The 21138-nt window shown below is 36.7% G+C and overlaps 1 protein-coding gene across 1 annotated transcript; it reads left to right on the top strand.

Moving 5' to 3' along the window:
• The first annotated feature begins 1512 nt into the window (after positions 1-1512).
• Positions 1513-20642, top strand: LOC103968808 (polyribonucleotide nucleotidyltransferase 2, mitochondrial). The gene is made up of 16 exons (XM_009382130.3): positions 1513-1984; positions 2936-3091; positions 3181-3351; positions 3514-3639; positions 3713-3874; positions 4050-4169; positions 7998-8135; positions 8263-8425; positions 9442-9567; positions 11482-11612; positions 11804-12023; positions 12119-12202; positions 14027-14106; positions 16927-17070; positions 19389-20090; positions 20215-20642. The coding sequence occupies exons 1-16, from the start codon at positions 1604-1606 to the stop codon at positions 20317-20319; spliced, it is 3009 nt and encodes a 1002-aa protein (XP_009380405.2). The 5' UTR covers positions 1513-1603; the 3' UTR covers positions 20320-20642.
• Positions 20643-21138: the final 496 nt, after the last annotated feature.

Below are 21138 nucleotides of genomic sequence, written 5' to 3'. Positions count from 1 at the left end.
GTTGTCCAGTGTGGTGCTCTTGATCACTTTGCCAGGGATTGTGACAAGGACTCTGATAACAAGCAGAAAGGACCAAAATATGTTTTGAAAGATGATAACACTCAGCATGGTGGGCATGAAGATAAGAGGTCCCCACCACTCTCTTATGATCTTATCCCCATTTCCTCCATTGTTTGCCTGTCTTAGAAGCAGAATGCAAATAATCAGGACAAGCATTCTACGAGGAGGAATCATGGTTAGAGAACTTCATAATCGTTTGGGTTGGAATTAGGATTTAGGTCTTAAAGTTTGGGGTTTAAGGTTTGAAGTTGAGTATTTGGGGAGACAATTAAATAAATAAGATGACAAAGAAATGGGCTGTGCGTGAGGAGCGTGTGGAACCCACATGCGAGCATTGTGATCCGACCATTTATCGTTACACATTTTGATCGAATTTGAATAATGAACAATGCAGTGTCTATATGGGCTGTGCGTGAGGAGCGTGTGGGTCCTATGTGTGTTGTGCGTGCGGAGCATGTGTGGTTGGTTTGGGCTGGTATGACATTTTGCCTCTCAATCCAAGTAACTGCATGAGGCAAGCTATTTATAAGTTTACATTATCAATAAATAGAAAATTAATTAGAGAAATACCATTTGACTTGTATATCTCAATTTTGTTTGGCACTAAAATTTTATTTGGGTATCCCACGTATAAGTCGATGCTGGATAAAGTGTTGTAGAAATTATGTATAAACTCTATGTCTATAAATGCATGGTTACCATTGGAATAATAACCCACAAAATGAGCGGGCTTCTGAGGCTTGAACATTAAATCCAAACTGTAAATTCTAAACCTATTTATATTATTTAACTTTTTATTTTATAAATTCATGTAGGCAAAATTATATGATCATTATAATCTTATAATTTTATCAAATTATCATGGACTTGTTGTTAATTGACAAGTAGGATTATGATTCTTTAGGCCTTATAGTAAATAATGTGGGCTAAATGGAGCAATTATTTGTTACCAACACATGTGCAGGCTTCTCTTGGGCCAAATCTTAATATAGCTATAATATTTTTTACTAGTGAATCAATGTATTTATAAATCTTAATTATTAATTTGGTTATAAGTTTATAATTTTATAAAGCGTTTTATACGAGAATATTAGTGGTATTGATGGAGATTAAATTCGTCTAAAAATAGTTTAAGAAATTAGCAATTCCACTATATCTTCATTTATATCTATATAGCAATCCCCGATGTCCATCTAATGGGATTGAGAATATAAATCGTACAATGACCAGTCTTAGTGCATGTATTTTCTCATATTTTTAAGTATTCATAAAACAATCAATATCTACAAAATTTTCTTTTTTTGTTTTTGGCACTTCTCTAAATGCGGGGATACAAGACGAACCGTGAACCAGAACACCCACCTTACGCACGGGTGAGATCTTAGTGGCCGCATCGTTCGATGTGGGGCCCATGCAGAGGCAAGGGTTTTGATTTGAGAGTGGGGCTCCGCCGTTCTCAGTTCCTAGCTCAGCAGCTTCTTTCCCTCCCGCTTAAGCCCTAGATAAACCCTTCACCCTGTCGGTTTCTTCTTTGCATCTGGTGATGGAATTGGCGGCCGTGGCAGCGACCCTCCGGAGGAGGGCCAACCCTCGTATCCTAATGGCGTCACTACTTTCCTTCCACTGTCGGCAGCGCTGTCGTCGCCTCGGCGTACGTTTCCTCTGCAGCGACGGCCACGCGTTCGTCTCCCAACCGCCTCGTCCTCCTCCTTCCGAGCGGGCGGCAGAATCTTTCCACACTCGGAAGGTTCTCGGGACCTTTAGGGAAGATTTCGAGGTCGGGTCCCGCATCATCTCCATCGAAACAGGCAAGATTGCCAGGTTCGCTAACGGATCCGTTGTGATCAATATGGGCGATACCAATGTCCTTTCGACCGTCGCCTCCGCTAGAGGTGATGGGGCTCGTGACTTTTTGCCCCTCACGGTATTGAACCCTCTATTCTTTTTTCTTTCCTTCCTTGTTTTCTTTTGTTGTATCATGTGGGTTTCTGCATTCACTAAGATAGCGTGTTTTTGATTAACTTTGATCATGTTTGTAATTAATATGAAAATTTTCATTCTTCTCTCTTGGAAGTTACTTTAAGTTTAAATACCTCTCGTAAATTCTTAAGGTGGATTTTTTCTTTCTTTCTTTGAGAACAAGCGATTGAATTTGATTTTTCCGTGTGTTATTTGAAGAATATGCTACTTTGATATTATTGTTCTATATCATTCCTTTTGTACTTCTAAATGGAAGAATTATACATAACTCATTAATCTGCTGGCTCTTCTGTTTACTTGGTTGTTACTGATTATGATTTTACTTTGTTTCAACTAACTCAGCCCAGACAAAAGATTCAAGTTAATACTACTATTTAACTGCATGCAGTCATGGGAAGAAAAACAGCTGCGCACTGTTTCTCTCCATTTCAATGCAACGTTTGAGACAGAAAATTTCTTCTTTCATGTTTTAGTACAACCCAGGCATTAGTCTGTTTATTGGTTGTGGACATGCATTCAACTAGATTTGCACTAAATTAGTAGTTCTGTCCACTGGAAGCTTATTCTCCATCTTTCTAGCTGAAGTTGCAAATCAGATAGCCTGAAAAACTAATGTGAAAAATATATTGGAAAGTTCGTCTAAATGGCTAGCTAATAAAATAATATTGATGGGATCTCAAAATTTTCTTTTCTCAATAATAAAATAATAGCCTAATAATATTTTTTGATCCTGCCTGAACTACTTCATCCATGGTGTCTTTTTAGCTTCTAGATTATCATGAGAAATTTGATGCTTGTCCCTTCTGACATGTTTTCACCTCTTTCTTTTTTTCTCTATATATCTATATAACATTGTTACCTTCAAATGATCTCTGAGTGATTGGTTCATCCTAAGGTTGATTATCAAGAAAAACAGTATGCTCAAGGTGTTATTCCTACGACATTTATGCGGAGGGAGGGAGCCCCTAAGGAACGGGAACTCCTATGTGGCCGTCTTATTGACCGTCCTATCCGTCCATTATTTCCTTCTGGCTTTTACCATGAAGTGCAGGTTCACTTTACTATTCACAATTTAAAATATTTTAAAAGGCTTCATACATTCATCTTCATCTGGACATCTGTTTTCTTGATGATTTACAGGTCATGGTAAGTGTTCTTTCTTCGGATGGAAAGCAAGATCCAGACGTGATGGCAGCAAATGCCACATCCGCTGCTCTGATGCTATCAGATATCCCTTGGAATGGACCAATTGGGGTAATACGTGTCGGGAGGATCGATGGAAAATTTATCTTTAATCCAACTATGGATGAGGTAATATTCTTGATATGTTTTGAATTTTAAAAACAGGTTGTAGGCTATAAAAATATTTTTGTAGGTTCTATCTTTGTTTATGGTGGATTATGAGTGTGGAATTTGGTGCATAATTGAGTATCTTGGTTTTACTTATGTCATACTGGTGTTTTGAATATGCAGCTGAGCCTCAGTGATCTCAATTTGGTGTATGCATGTACAATGGATAGGACTCTGATGATAGATGTACAGGCACGTGAGATATCAGAAAAGGACCTTGAAGCTGGATTAAAACTGGCACATCTCGAGGTGTAATAACTCATTGACTTAGTCTTTTCTAATGAGAAAATTTTAAGTCCTGGCTCATCTTTTTGTTGCTCAGGCTGTCAAATACATTGAGCCTCAAATTAGACTGGCTGAAAAAGCTGGCAAGCAGAAGAAAGAATATAAACTCTCAATGATTTCAGATGTTACACTAGAGAAGATAAGGAACTTAGCAGAAGCACCTATTCAGGTTGTCTTTACAGATTCAGCATATGGAAAGGTGCCATTCTTCACTCCTTTTATTTTCTTATTTATATAATTATTTGATTTATGCTTTTCTCCAAGCAGGCTACAAAAGATAGTAAGTCATGGCTTCTTGTGTGCTTTAGATTTGAAAATTGACAGATTCTAATCATGAAATGGTTTAGATGATATAATGGATTGTGTATTGTTAGTTTGAACGCGGAGAAGCATTGGACAAGATTACACAAACTGTTAAAGCAAAACTCGAAGAAGAGTGTGATGAGGAGAGCTTAAAAGTTCTGCCAAAAACTATTGATACAGTTAGAAAACAGGTGCCACTGTCTGTCCAAAATTTTGTGTTCTATGCTTTGTTTCAAATTTTTTATGTAATTTATTCAAACTGCTGGTATATTATGGTACCGTTGCATGCATTTAGGTCAAGCCTACAATCATAATTTCCTAAATGTTCTCCTAGAGAAATTTCTCATGCTTTTTGGTTTGATAAAACTATAAAAATGTTATGCATCTTTTCTTTTGAATTATAAATTCTGTTAGAAATAGCTTTTGTCTTTTGTTACTTAATTCTACATTGTTAATCTTGTCTTTGGTTGATAGTTTTGGTCTAAGCTATCGGTCAAACAACTTGATCTGTTGTCTACCTTTTTATTAAAGTCAATTTGTTCACCGGCCAGTTTTGTCTTAGGTCAGGAGCTGCCATGGCAGGGTTTTGATTTGCATTCTTTCTCTCAGTCATATTAAGTACGACTGGAGAAAGGGTTAGGTCTGAGGAAGTGAGAGATTTAGGATCTTGGTAGTTGTTGTGGTGGTAGTACCATCCTGTAAATGTGAAGAAAATCAATGTGTATGATTTTTTTGAGGTTTGGACGTGGACATATGAATGTTTTTTTATGAAGTGGTCCTTATAGTAAGAGCAAGTCAATTTTTGGCTTTTTGTTGATGAGATATGAGCAGTTGAGGGGCTATCTATTCTTCCTGTTGGTCCAGTGCCAGTTTTTTATTAGCAGGATAATTGTGTTATTATTCCTGGGAGCTTGAGGGCTACACCTTTACCTTTTGGTATGCATGGAGTGGTTAATGGAGCAACTGGGTTACCTACAAAGTTTGTTGTATTTTGTTTCACTATCCATGCTGCAGTTTTCACTCTTTCTAAATCATTGACCCTTATTCTTTTGGTATCCTCAAGCCTAACTTTAGTATACAAATATTCCAAAAAGCATCACATACACCTAGGTTTACCTCTTCAAGACTTTTGGGGATGTGGTCCACTATGGGATTCCGATTTTACCATCGATGCTACTAGTGTACTAGACTTTGTCATTTCTATTTTGACAAGTTCTGCTCCTACCAGTCTACTCGATCACTTCACTATATTGTTTAACACTTTAACTTATAAGCTTGCTTCAACTTAAAGGTGAAGCTGCATGATGCTTCTGTCATGCCACTGCTTGGGAGAGTTAAATATATACAATTTTAACCCCTCGTTTGTTGTGGTTGTTTTTTGTTGCTTAAATTTCAGGATGTGATGGTGAGCTCATGAATTTTAGTTAGTTAAGTTTATCACTATACATTTTTAGAGCAGCTGAATTTAACTTCAATGATGGACACTTTAAATTCTGTCTTCTAACCAAATGAAGTCCAAAGCATGTAAACGTGAGCACATTGACTTAATTGATCTCATTGTAATACTAATGGACATATAAACCTTTTCATAATTGCTTGTTTCCCTGTTAATTCGATCTTTTGGGCTTTTATGGAGTCATGGTTTAAAATCTTAGCCTGATATCATAGCCATTCAATACATCAAAAATATAAAGTAGAAAAAAACTTATAAGCACGATAAAATTAGCACGTGTTACATGAGTTAAGTTATATATGATAGAAGCTATACCTTTCCGAGAGGGGCCCCTACTAATACCAAAATGAATGCCATGTAATCTCAAGAGGTGGTTGTGGTTGGATGTTGAGGCTATAATTTAGTAGATACCCTGTGATCCAGGAATAATTGAGCAAGTCTGCTCACTAAGTGGCACATTAATAATTATACTGACAATTTGTCCAATTGGTATGTCTGTTGGATTGTGTGCGAGTATGACCAGTGACCACAGTGTTTGTTAAGCAATAGAACAGCCGATGGTATTCTACTTTTCAGCAATATGAAGCCTTTAATTCAACAACTTGTCTCTCTAAGCACTATTATTGTCTATTTCAACAAATTGAGACTAATTGTCTATCTCACACTATTATTTAAGAAATTCATGCCAATAGTAAGATTGTGATCATGAGGAACTCTGGTCAGAGTTGATATCAGTTAAGCTCTCTCATATAATCAAAGTCATCAAAAATATTCTCGTGTTTGCCTTTCGTTTCCTAAACCATTCAAGTGGATTTGGCATTAACAATTTATGACAATTTATGCCTTCACAAAAAAGGCTACTGCAATCCTCTTGCTGGGATGAATTAAAAACATGTCTATGTCTTATAGCGTCGTCCATACGATGGTATTCCGTGATACATGAATGTCATCAGCATTCTCAGAGTTATCATCATCGCTCAATCCTGATACGGATCATAGGTAGGCTGCGTGGATGTCTATCTATCAAGTTTCTCCTTCTGTTCTAAGTTTTTCTTATTACTTCTGCTCTAAGTTTTTCTTAGCACCTGTCCTTGAAGCCTGTTTAATTTACTGAGGCAACCCTGGATATAGCCTAGATCTGCATTGATTTAGGTGGAATCCATGTGGATCTAGCATAGGTCCATGCAAATCTACCATAGTTTTGCATTAATTTGGTTGGATTTTCGCTGATCTATATTATCTTCACAGAAATCTAGCTTATAGTTGTTTAAACTCTCAGCCGGATTCGTGCGATTATAAATAAATTGACCGATCTTGGTCAAATATGCACAGATTTATCTTAAATAAAGGTAAAATTAGCCTACATCTGCACTGATATTGGTTGGTCCATGCAGATCTAACCTAAATTTATGTGAATATATCCTATATCTGCACAAATCTTGTCATGAAATTCATGAGTAAAAGTATGAAGAATATCACAAAAATACTCTTATCATTTCCCCAAAATTCATAACAAAAGCTTCAAGTTCAACTTCAGTTTTACCTTGCTTTCATGAAGACAACCTAAATTTGAAGAAGTTTGATTTGCTTGAAATTTAACAATGGTTTGAGAAGAAGATTTGAGAGTAACATTGAGAGTTTAGGGAGAAGAAAAAGGAAAAAAAGGATTTGTTTCAGATTTTAAATGAGTGAGAAAGGGGGATCAAATGTTTAGCAGTATTCTTACCACAATGGTATGTTCAGGACAATGATCTTATGAAACTTCGGTTTGGTCGCTCCACTTGTCATTTTAGCCTCAGTCCAGCAAAGGCCAGTTGGTACAGAGTAATATGCTCGAGATCTCAAGACTTTATTGGAGTAATCAGTTGTAGTGTTATTGGATATTCAGATATCCTTGTACTATTAATGGTACAAGGAGATATAGAGAAGACTTTATTAGAAACTGCAAAAAAGACGTTAATACTCAAGTTAACTACAGATGACTTTTTTCCGCTCAATGGCATGTAGTCAACTCCAAACAGTTGGGACTTTATATTGTTTTATTCTTGTTGTTGTTATTGTTGTTGCTTAGCTAAAAGCATAGTTCTTGCTGGCGTCAAAATCACAACACTTTCTATATATCTCATTTAAAATTGGTTTATCTTTATTGTTGAGACAGTTTACTATGTGCTTCCATGTAATAGTAAGAACTCCTTTGTTGGTCTGTTGGTTTGTTTTCTGAAATGGTAATTCGATGTTTAGTATCATAAAAATACTATTGTTTTAAGATGATTAAATAACTAGCATGTGACACCATGCGGTGCATAGTCATTATGTGCATTCCACAGTCCTCATCAAACCAGAGGACTACTTGGTCCTCGTGCTCGCATTAGTCTCATCACCACTCATGTTATTAGTAGTTAAGATTCTAAAGCACTCATGGTTAAGTTCACTAAGAGAAAGCACTACTGGTGTGAAAGCTTTTTCTCGGCTACTAGATTATTTATCTCAGTTATATATACTTATGAAAATGCTCTACTGAAAATGTGGTTTTGCTTTCCCTTGTGATCATTTGTCATGTGTGTAGATTATCCGGCGAAGGATTATTGATGAAGGCCTTCGAGTTGATGGTAGAAAACTTGATGAAGTTAGACCTCTGTATTGTGAATCTGGAACATATCCCATTCTCCATGGATCTTCACTTTTCTCTCGTGGTGACACTCAGGTTGACAGTAATTTTCATATACTCTATTCAATTCTAATTCAAATGCTTATGTCTGAAATATTTGGTTTCCATAGAATATTATTTTTGGGTGAGAACAATCACATTCTGTTGGAAATTTTGATTATAGGTTTTGTGCACAGTTACCCTTGGGGCACCTGGAGATGCTCAAAGATTGGACTCAATAGTTGGGCCACCAACAAAGCGTTTCATGCTTCACTATAGCTTTCCTCCATTCTCAATTAATGAAGTTGGCAAACGTGGAGGCTTAAATAGGCGTGAAGTTGGACATGGTATTTCATCTTTTCATGCTGCTCTTGGAAAGCCTTACTTTGATTTTTCTGGCCTCAGGCAATACTTTTGCATACATTTTTACCAAAATGTGATGTTCATTTTAACATATATGAGGGTGCTAGATCAAGAATAGTTTAATCAACCAGTTGATGGTGTTATAATTTTGGCTAGTGCACCACCATTTTTCTTATTTTGAATCTGAAAAGAACATATATTGCGAGCGACACAGTAATGTTTCATGTTTTATTTACTAAGTCAAATATCTGAATGAAATCTAGCTATATTAGATTTGTTTTACTTTCTCATTCCATTTTTTTGTTGAAAATTATAATTCAGTATAAGACAAACACCAAAATGTAATATATGCAAGTTGCCATTTGTGTTTCCGGCTTTAAATGTGCTGCTTATTGCGTGTATGTGGATATAACATTTTAGGATATGTTAACTACTGTCCTACAGTTTGGACATTATGGATTGTTGTAGTAGCAAAAATAGTGGCAACTATCTTCTTTTGAAGGTCGGAGTACACTAAATGACAAGAGCTTTTGAAGACTTTTGCCTATGAAATCATTTGAGCTGTGGATAAACTGCATAATGTATTACCTTACATGGCCACTTAACAATTCCTTTATTGGTATTGCAGGCTTCAGTCCTTTTTCTTACAGTTGTGATCCTTAGAAGGCTCAATCCATCTTTTTGTGATGTATGCATGTTTCATCTAATTGGAAAGGATGTTCTTTTAGACTCGGCTAAAGCATTTATTAGATTTTTGGGCACATTGAAATGAATTACATATTCATAATTCAAGACTGCTGCTGTCATTATTTGTCAGTTGCGTCAGCAAATGAAGTTTGTTGAAAAGTCTTTGTGCTCGTTAGATAACATACATGCTATTGTGGTTTTCACAGATGTATTTGCATAGCATAATGGTAGATCAAATTGGCATGTATATGTCATGGACTTCCTGAGTTTTTTACCTATCAATTTCCTCTGAGGATTGACTTTCCTTTTGTAGGAACACTTGCTGAAAAGGCTTTGCTTGCTGTATTACCTCCTGAGGCTGATTTTCCATATACTGTTCGTGTCAATTCCGAAGTCATGGCATCTGATGGTTCAACGTCAATGGCAACAGTATGTGGAGGTACCATCTTTATGTTGATTTTGTACTGGATTGTAGTAGTGTTGGCACGTCTGACAAAAGTTTTGTTAAAGATAATAGTCAACTTTAATTGGCACCTCTGACAGCATTTATGTTCTTTTCTTTTTATTATGAATGGTCAAAAAAATTTTGTTTCCATCATCATCATTCCCTTCTTTTTTACATTGATAATCTTATAAAAAATTGCACATCTGTTGAACCTCAAGCAGTGAGTGGTAGGTTCAGGCACATTCCTGTCCAGAGTTTAGGCACATGACTTTATCTAATCCTGTTCAGCTAATGACTAGAAATATTTCCATTTTGATTATGCACCTTCTCATTGTATATACAAGAATGATGTGATGTTTTTAATCTTAGAGCAGATGCTTCAAATTTATAAGGATGCTACTGTGTTGCTCATTGAGAGAAAATACTTGATAATGATACATCGAGGTATAAATTTAAATATTATTGTTTTCTTGTCATGTTGGTTGAAGATTCACTTGTCAATACTACAAATGAAGGTGCTGTTTTGTTTTAATTTGAACTTTCTTAATATTACACTATTTTTTTAGATATCAACTAACTTGCCACATGGCAATATTTTATGCATATCTATACCTACTAAGGTCATTAAATATAAGAAGGGAAGTTGACTTAAAAATAAAAGATGATAGGGAAGATATACTTTTTGAAAATTGGGAAGCCCAGACACATCAACTTGGTGGATGTATCTGTGTCGAACACTTGTGTGTTAGACATGTGCTTGGTGGATGTATCTGTGTCGAACACTTGTGTGTTAGACATGTGCTTGTCTGATACGTCAGACATGGATACGTTGCCGACACGGTTGGGCATGTGTCATTTTATTTATTTATTTATTTATTTTTATTTGGGACACAATGTATCTGTGTTGTATGCTTCTCCTGTGCCCTTTCCCCCTCGCATGATGCTCGCATGTAACAGTGAGTCATGTGGGCTTCAAGTGAGGGCGAGGAAGTGTGGAATCAAGGGAAATCGAGCCCACTTGTGTCGATTGTCCATGAGAAGGCTGAAGCTACCGTGGGCACCACGACCTATCGGCAACCTCACCCCCGTCAATGACTTCACCAGCACCCTCTGTAACCTGACCCTAGTCGACGACTTGATCAGCACCTATTGCATGATCTGCATGGCTACGCCCTTGGCGACCTCGCCTCACCCCTATCGGCGACTCGTCACCGGCGGCCTCGATCATGGGCTTCCATCAGCGTCCCTCTTGTTGACCCATCACCTCGCTTGTATGCAAACAACAACCCGTGACCTGTGTTGCAGAAAGCCTTCTCTCTGTTTCTTTTTAGTATTTCTTAAGGAATTGATCACCTTTTATATTCCCTAAATTACAGTGTCACATAACTATATTGATAGTAAATTATGTTATTGTCTCTTATTAGCAATAAGTCATGTATAAAATTTATAACAGAAGTAAATAATGTGGATATGTGCTAAGAATTTATTTAAAAAAATACCAAATGTACTATAAGAACTACTTAGGTGCTTTGTCCTACTAGTTGTCTGCATTATGTGAGAGCCTTTTAGAACTCCATGTATTGAAGAAGTAATATGCTTGGTTGGTAATTTTGTTTCCAAGTGCTAAAAACAGGTTTATGGTTAATATTTTTATTTTAACAAGCGGCTTTTCAGAGTTTGATTTGCTGGTGGTAGATATCACTGCTTTGGCAGTTGGCACAATATTAAGGAAATCTTTTTGGATTTTGGATCATATACCCAATAGGCTTTGCGAGGCATACAAGGGTGGCCTTACACAGCAATTCTGTCTTCTGCTTAACTTTTTGAGAAGTTTTCAATTGTTAGGAAAAACTGATTTTGTGTTTAATGCGTCTCCTAAACACTGACATATCTTTATGTTCTCTATAGGAAGTATGGCTTTAATGGATACTGGTATTCCTGTAAGAGTACATGTCGCTGGTGTTTCAGTTGGTCTTGTCAGTGATGTGGATCCATCCACTGGAAGAATTATCAATTATCGTATACTGACAGATATACTGGTAAATCCATATTGCCTTTTATGTTGGAATGAATTTTCCAGGAAAATCTTAAGCATGAAGGATTTATTTGTTCCCTCTGGTACATGTGATTTGTTTACTGGACCAGAAAAAATATATCCAAGATCTTAGCGTAACCTTGTTTTGGATATGCTTCCTTACTAGCTTTACTTGTCTCTTTTGTGAATTCCCAGGGTCTTGAAGATCACCTTGGGGACATGGACTTTAAAATTGCGGGAACAAGGAAAGGGATTACTGCAATCCAATTAGATATAAAACCTGCTGGAATACCCCTAGACATAATTTGTGAGTGTTTAGAACCGGCACAAAAAGGTCGTAATCAAATTCTTGATCGCATGGAAGAAGAAATAAGTGCACCTCGTACACTGGGTGATGGAAGTACACCTCGATTAGGTTTCTTTGCTTTTCTCTATTTCAGACCTTGCTTCAGTTGTCACAGGTTCTAATAATAAACTGATGTTGTGGTTTACTGATATGATTGTATGCAGCCACTTTGAAGTTTGCTGCTGATTCTCTTCGACGATCTCTTGGGTTTTTGATCACTCAAAGAAAGAGGATTGAACAGGAAACAGGTGACTGATGAGCTTTCATGTCTTAAATTTCTTCTAGTTTCCTCATGAAAGATATTGAATTTTCTAGTGAATATTTTCTCACATTGGAGGGAGAAAGTCAGTGGTCTACATTTGTTGGTCCTGTTGTATGTTTGAACAAATAGGTGATAGCACACTAATTTGCCATTATGTAAGATGTTATAATATGGTTGCACTAGTATGTTTTCACATGAAAAAAATTCTGTTAAAGGAAACAAAAGCAAAAACCATGCCATGGCTATTGATGCTGGTGTCTTCCATAATGCCATAGTAAAAATGATAAAGTATAGATAATACACTTGGTTCTAATATTCTTTGAATTATACGGCTTATCTTTGAAAGCATTTTACTAATTCCAATGTCCAAATGGACATGCCAAGCATTTGGGTAGTGCTTATGCTTGATAGACTCAAATATCCAGTTTACAATATTGATCCAGTATCTGGATATGATATGCAATCTAAATTCCTTTGATGGTTTACGTTTAATTTCTTATAGATTATAAAAACATTTGAGCATTGTCCAAACTTACAGATTTTCTGAAGATAATCTTAGTGAAAGCAGTTTCTCGACTCTTAATCTCAAGGATGAGAAACTCTTCTAATTATATTCTTCCATAAGAAATTAAACGTTTTTACCCCCTAATTTTACAGATTAAATAAGGAGCCAATTCGAAAGATTAAAAAGAATACAGACAACATTATAACTCTGGTACAGTTCACCCTTGATTATTTGTTCAAATGCCAAACTTCCTAGTTCAATCTGCCTCCAGTAGGCATAAGCTATTAAGATCTGATGTGTCCTACAATCTTAATTCTTATGATTACACCAAAAAGTTTATCATTTATGATTGATTTATGTATATAATTTTTGCAAGTGATCAAGCCAAAGCTCATATTAGGGACTATGTAAGAACTGGGTCATATGTGTAACATTCTCAAGTGTAGTTCTACAAGGGCTTGATGGGCATATCACCATTGAGTAACTTGAGCTTAGCTATTTTGGGTTGGTTCAATAATTTAAGGGGTTAAGGGTCAAGACAAAAAAGGTATCAGAGCCAACTTAGTGGTGGATATAGACAAGAAGTTGAGTAGAAAAGGGTTATCTGTGGGAATGGAGGCATTTCATGACGTTAAAATCACTGAGATAAACCTCACGTGCATCATGTTTGAGTTCAATTCTGAGCTATGTTGGCCTTTGATTAGGACGTTAAGCCTTTTAAGTCAGTTGTGGATGGTCAAGTGGACAAGGTTGTAATACCCCCAAGTTTAGTGCTACATCAAAAGTGGGCAAAGACTTGAATTGACTTAGTAACCTAGGTCTAAACATTTTGGATCAATGGTTTAGGAATGAGTCAGTTATCCGATCAGACTTGGTATGACAATATGGGTGGTACCTTGTTGGTATAATATTGGTACTTGTCAGTATACTAAAAATAGAAAGTTGATTCATATTAGCATATTGGCAATGTCATGGTACACCAGTGTGCATGTTTCTTGTCATGGACCAGTACTATGCAATTGGTACAACTGGTTACTGTGCTATCTCATAGTTGAATTTATGTTAGTACTTATTCTCTTTAAATGTTAAGTTCTGGTAGAATCGTCTGTCTACAATATGAGGGTTCTAAAGGTGTTTGTTAATTTTCTTGCCTTGCATAGATGTCTATGATACAAATGCCAATGTGTTTGCAACTTATTATAGTATTGCACTTTATCAAAACCCAAGAATCACAATGGTCTCTTCAATTTGGTTTCTTTCCTTGGGCATAATTTTTCTTCTGCTAATCCACCTTACTCTCTCAAGGTGCACGAGTTTCGGTAAATGATGGGGCAGTAACTATCGTGGCAAAAAATCAATCTATTATGCAAAAAGCTCAAGAAAAGGTACTAGTTCTAAAAGCTCAAGGAAATTGTTTGCATACTGCTTTGAAAGCTCAAGAAAATGATTTGCAACTATCTTTTAGCTGTCATGTTACACAATCATCTTTGCATCTGTTGCCGAATCTATACTATTGTTTGGATTTGTCTTTGTGGTTTATGCTTCTATTAAGTGATTTTTTTAAAATACTTCTGGGCAATGTTTGAAATATCAGTTTGGCTGTTATGAACAAACCAGTATTTACTAGTTTGATGAAGCACCGGATATGGACCATGCAGCAATTATTTTATTTGGTGGTACCAGGTGATTTAGGTGAATACACAGTCCTTTATTACAGTTCTGTTCTGAGCCAACAAGTTGTTTGGTTCTAGGTATTGTTATTTTTCAGTAAAGTTATTTGAGTTGCTTATCAGAAAAGAAACGATGCACATATTGATCATCTGATAGGCTTGTGTGTCATAAAAGGCATCCTATTTCATGGTTCCTATTATTGTTACTTGCCTTTGAGTTGCTATTTAACTTTTAACACATCTATTTACTTTACTTTGATAGGCTTGTGGGTTGTGTAGACATCGTTTTTTGTTCCCATTTGTGTGTTAGACCCAGATGAGCCTTTAATCCGTGTGATTGCAGCCAATATCTTCTCTACGATATTGCTTGATGCTTCCTATTTAGTTTATATGACATTCTAATGAGACACATGTTGCATTCTCTATTTGTGTCGATTCAGGCCAGCTTTTCAAAACCTAATCATTGTAGCATTAGAAAAGTGGATCTTTATTCTTTTGATTTTCTGCATTATCGTTTCATCATATTAGTCTAAATTCTAAGATAGTTAACATTATCTAGATTTTGTGGTCTTAGTCTTAATGTAATAATACCTTCTTTTATGTGATGAACACTTTTTTATTCTCATCTATAAAGAACATTTTCGGTGTTTGTCTCGAGGTTTGATAGTGCAAATTGATGGTTGATTGATAATACATTCATAACTGCCCCTTCATTTTCTCTTTTCCAAAATTTACTTTTAAGATCAGACCTAGTTCTTTCATAGATTTGCATCCAGAATGGTCCTAGTCATTAGTATATAAATTACTTCACCTTCCTGTTCCATCTTTGTCCCATCTAATTTGCTGCTACAGTCCCATTGCAATGGTTGGTGCAGAAGGTAGAAGTGTAGGTATCGTGATAATAGTGGGATGGTGGTGATAGTCATGATGGATGTGGAGAGGCAGAGATGATGGTGGATATGGTGCTGATGGTGATGGAAGTTGAAGGTCAACTAGCATTGATGGAGGTGGCAGAAGTTGAACCACTTGGCAATAGCTTTTCCAATGTCTTTTCCTTCATGTATGCATCATCAGTACATGAAACTTGCATAATGCAGACTGCCTCATGCTTCCTATCCTGCCTAACTGCTGAGGAGGGCCAGTTGGTCATCTCATGCTAGAACTCATGCCTAATCCCTATGACTCGTAGAGATTCTCACTGCAAATGATCCACTAAACTGACTTCGTCTGTCACATCCTGAATTTTTTTTTTACAGGATTATAACATTTTTCCACAAGTACATCCGGAGTCAAATAAGCAAACATCACCTTATTAATATGCATAACTTGTAAATATTTATTACAATTCATTTATTCGTCAAATCATAAGTCAGTTCTAGGTTTTATTGTGAAACATAGTGATGTTAACTTGAAGATAAATTCAATTGGCTCGAGCTAGCGATAGAGAAAGGTTTATTCTTCAATGGAATCCGGTCTAGTGCTAATGGGAGGTTGCTCTGAAAATTAAAAACAAAGAAATCTTAGCAACGTTGAGTAGGAACCCCTATAAGTCAACTGTAAAATGAATACATGACCAAAAGTCAATCATCCCACTAGTGTATATTAAATACCCAAAGGAGCACTCCCCCAACAGTGGATGGAGATGTTTTATCCTACGAGATGAGTTTATGTTCTCCCAACTGCTGATGGAGGCAAACATACGTTTTTCCCAATCATTGAAGGGAATCGCCCTATTTGCCCTCAGCAACGAAACAACATCATCTCATATTAGTCATGTCTATATCGGGATGAAATAATATATTAAAATATTTCTTTCAAATATCATTAATGTCAAACAATATCAATTAATCAATTGACTTGAACCATAATTCAATCAGTCATATTAAACTTGATTTAATTAGAACTTAGCTAAACTGATTTTTAATCCTCATTTAGCCGGTTTGGAACTGTAGGGAAATATAAGGGCGACATCACATGCGTAGTGAAAGAACACTAAACAAAAACCTCAAATTTTTCAAAAAGGTGTTCGTCGTCGTGCGAAGATTGGTGCGCAAGAACCTACGAAACTTAAAACCACGTGTGAAATAAGTCCAAAAGCAGACTTAACAGCCAAATTTGGGTCAAATTTGACTGTTAGAACAGTGTACCAGTCAAAATTTGACCAGTTTTGCCCAGTATCAATGCTGGACCGAGCAATAAGTGTTTTACTAGGGCTTGAACCACCCAGTATGCACCTGGTCCATGAGCCGGCCTGTGATCCAGTTGGTAAAGACCGGCCTGTCTACCATTCTGCCAGAAATTGCAAGCCTTGGTTAGGATTAATTAGGAAGAATTTGATGGCTTGTAGTTTAAGAACTGATTTTGCCCTTCTACATAGGTCAATGGTAGGAAAAGATTCATTTATCCAAATAGCTGGCATCTGTTACTTATTTTGTGTAGCCAACATGATCTAGATACAACTAATTTTATGTGAAATTATTGTCTTCATAAGCCTGTAGTTCTGATTGTTGAGATGCTGTCATTTTCTTATTGCAGATCAGTTTTCTTATTGGAGGTGAAATTGAAGTTGGTGGCATATACAAAGGTGTTGTTTCTTCAATTAAGGAGTATGGTGCTTTTGTTGAATTCAATGGCGGCCAACAGGGTCTTCTGCACATTTCTGAGTTGTCACATGAAACTGTATGTTCTGCTATTTAATTCTTCAACTAGATATAGAGTCAATATGAATACATCATTAGTTAATTGACATGTCTTCTTGAAGTTTTTATCATTATAATTCTTGTTAACTGAAGTCATTTCATGTTACCAAGGATTGTTGTTTTGTTAGATGGGCTTGTCTACACATATTAGCAGAACATGATTTTATACCATGTTGGTTGGTGCAGCATGTGTTGGTTGCGTCAGCACAGGTCAGAATGGTGCAAGCCTATGATACATTTTGACCTGTGTCAACACATGCCAGCTGGCATAATAATCCTTAGTTATTGTTATTGTTTTAACCGCTACCCCTTGAGTTCCGTGGCGCAAAAGCATTTCCATTATAAGCTTTTTTAACTATATCTGTGGGCATCCGTATCTTTTGCCCCTTGCTCTCTTTCTAATAGCCAATTGCTAATTTTAGTAAATGCGTGACTGATTTGATTCTCATGCCTATTCTCTAGAAAGATCTGATTGTTGTGAACAAGCTAGCTGCGTGAACCTTAACAAAAGGAGTGCTTGCTGAGAGAGGATTCAACACTTCCTATATTTTGTAAAATGAAAAAAGTAGCAGATTTTCTGGACACAGTTCCTATGTCTCTATCCATCTTCTGTTTCTTATTCTTTTTCCCCTTCTGACACAGTTCCTAGGATTGCCTTTGAAGGGTTCAGACCCTTGCCGGAAGACCATTGATGTATAATGTGCTTAGACATGTCACAGCCTGCTGCATCACTATGTGAGCTAACTCTGGTGGGACTAAGAAAACTATAAAGGAAAAGAGAGAAGCTCTCCTATAACATAGTTCTCACTTCAAGATCCGTTTTGAACAGAACATCCAAGATATGGAGCAATATGTCCATCCTTGATGTTATCAGCTGCAACTTGCTGAAAATCTGGAAGATTGTACCTGAGCTTCTTGAGTCTTCACTTCCTCTCTTTCGATTCCCATCAAATCTTAAATCTTAATTCCCCAATCTTAAAATTTATACTTCAGCGGGAAATTACTCCTCATACTTGAGTTTATACATCTTTGGCTTATTGAAGTTGGATAGATTCAGCCTTATTTGGAACAACAATCGCAAAGTATTGCTAATATAATTCACTGCTGCCTGTTGATTAATTGTCTAGTTGATAATTGAACTACTGAATCTGACTGCTGGATTTATGACAGTCTGCTGCTTCAGTTCATAATTCTTCTTTTAATATAATAACATGCTTTTATTTCTAGGATTACATTTATTTCTATCGTGCTTTTAAGATTTTAATTTCATATGGCAGTCCTTTTGAACTTTAGAGAATTTTCTACAGCACCAACAACCACAAGCCATAATGTCCCAACTCTTTTAGTTGGCTATGTGGAATTGTTTTCCCACCATTGAGCTTCGTTTAGGGCAATATTACTAGACAAACATAACCACATTTTATTGTTTCTTAGAAGTTCTTTAAGAACTTTCTCTGATAATAAAATGTAATTATGTTGTGGATATATCATGTATAAATACTTTAACTTTCATGCCAACCGTTATCCTAAAAACATGTACTTGTTTGCTTGAGGTGTAGCATATTTCACCATTGAAACAGAACAAGATCTGGTTATTTTTCTCCCCAATTTCATTTTTATCTTTCTGTAAGACGAATGTTTCATGAGCACATATGAACATACAAAATTTTCTAGAGGCTTTCTGAAGGCCTTCAGCACCACCATTTATTTTTTCGATGCGTGAAGCACTTCCCATGATAGTTTATAATATTCTCAATATTGAATGTAGTATAGACTTTTTCACTAAAGGAATATTGTAGTTGCACATTCTTTATTGTTTTTAGGTTATAAATTTTTATTCATCTTTCTTTTGTTTAATGCTGATTTACACTTCTAATTTTAAACAACAACAATAAAGCCGTAAGTCTTAACTATTGGGGTCAGCTAAATTTCTGATTTTAAAGCTTTCCTAATTTTGATGGAGGGCTGATTTAGTACCAATCATTTCTAGAATATTGACACTTGTCATCTGGTGTTAGATTGACTAGTTTCATTGCTTTCTCTTAACTTGTAATTTCGTGTGTAGTGTGTACTATTTTGAACAGCCCGGTCATGGGTTTGAACGCCACATCATTGTCTTGCATTAGACCATCTCACGGACAGCTTCTTGATTTGGATTCTGTGATATGGTTGACCCATGATTGATAGGGAAAGCTTTTAGCTTCGCTTCTGCATTTTTCTTGACTACATGATATGGAACTATTACTATGCATCTGTGATCAGACTTGGCGAATAGAATGATGTGTATTTCATCCTCAGGTATCAAGAGTTTCTGATATCTTATCCATTGGTCAAGAGTTATCTTTAATGTGCATCGGGCAGGATGTCAGGGGTAATATTAAATTGTCCTTGAAGGCTACAATTCCTAAGCAAGATTCCCTAAATGACAATTTGGATGGTCAAGCTTCTGTTGTTTCTGCAAACCAAGCAGTCAATGTTTGGGCCTCGCCCTCACTGGAGAACACGACCCGCATGGAAAATCTTAGGTCATTGAATGATGTACAAGATGAAAGTAATGAATTGCAGTCTGCCACATGCTCGTCTCCAGCAGTAGTAATTCGGAGTGCTGCAGAGTGTGATGCTCAGGATCTTGCTGCTGGTAAACATATCACAACAAAGCGTAGAAAGCTTAGCAAATCTTCTCCTAGGCCTTATAATGCATCTTTACCATGTCAAGATGTTGGAGAGTCGCCAAAAAACAGAGATGATGTGAGTTTGAAGAAGAGGAGAAAAACGAAGAAAGAGAAAGAAATGGATGCTTTTTCTGGTACAAAGCAGAAAAGTGACAGCACACTCAAAACTGTGTCGCTTGCATATGATGTTGATGAGAAGCCAAAACCCACTATCCGTGCAGATTCACTGAAGCTTGGTGATACAGTGACGGCAAAGGTATATCAGATTCGTGCCCATGGGCTGGTACTTGAACTGAATGGTGGAATTCGGGGAATGTTCAAGTTTGAGGTACCCGATCTCTCTCTGAATATCTTTTTGGTCTAAAGTTATTCTCTCTTTGGGTGACTTGTATTGAATAGATCGTCATATTAGATTACTCAGGTACTCAAACTTCTCTGGAGTTTAATTTCAGGTAAATGGCAGAAGGGACTTCGAGGTAGGCAAGGAGCTCCTTGTGAGGTGCTCAAGCTTTTCTAGCAAGGGAATTCCTGTTTTCTCATTGTTGAAAGATGAGTAAAAATTGTGATTGAAGCCTCAATCATATGGAGGACTCGGTAAGTCTGGCGGAGCTGTATGAGACACCGGCTGAAGATCCACCATCATAAGAGAGCAGCTCAGAAATTTCATTGGAGGGACACATCAAACCTGAAGACTTTTACGTGTTTTAACGTTTGTTGCAGATCATTATATTAGTTAGTGTCAGATTATTATTATTTTTTAGGTTGAAACTACTGCTTGGAAGAAGCTAATGGTTGGGGACTTTGAGATTGGCTTTAGCCACATTTTTGTATGGATTGCTGATGCGGTGTATGCAGAGTTGAATAGTACGCTTTTTCGCCCCGTGCAAATGAAATTTGAAGTTGATCGTTTCTCTCAGTAAAGCGGGGATCCCATCAAGTGGCGTGCGTCATGTTCTCAGCCTGTCCTGTTGCTCGCAAGATAAAGAAGGTGATGCGTCTTCTCGAACATCATCTGATAGCCCCTCTCGTTGGTCGTGAAACGTGGACTTGGATAGGAACAATCGGTCAATGTGGCAGTTAAGTCTTATGGTCTTTGGATGATATAGAAACACAGGAATGAGATTAGAGTCAACCAATCCAGATCCAATTATTCTGGTATCTTTTACACGGTTATCGTTTACAACTGAAGGATCCGGTAAGATATGTCACATCCACGTTAAAGGCGTAAAGGCCACAAGTTGGTTCGTTCAAATCACATTGATTGGTGGTACGGTCACTCACTCCTGATTGGGATGGCATCGAATTGTGCAACAATGGCACTAAAAGGTAAATCCAAACATATTAAAATTAAATAGTGTGCCAGCACATATTTATTA

Source organism: Musa acuminata, chromosome BXJ2-10, assembly GCF_036884655.1.
Source record: "Musa acuminata AAA Group cultivar baxijiao chromosome BXJ2-10, Cavendish_Baxijiao_AAA, whole genome shotgun sequence".
Classification (NCBI taxonomy): Eukaryota; Viridiplantae; Streptophyta; class Magnoliopsida; order Zingiberales; family Musaceae; genus Musa; species Musa acuminata.
This window is presented reverse-complemented; position numbering and strand designations above follow the sequence as displayed.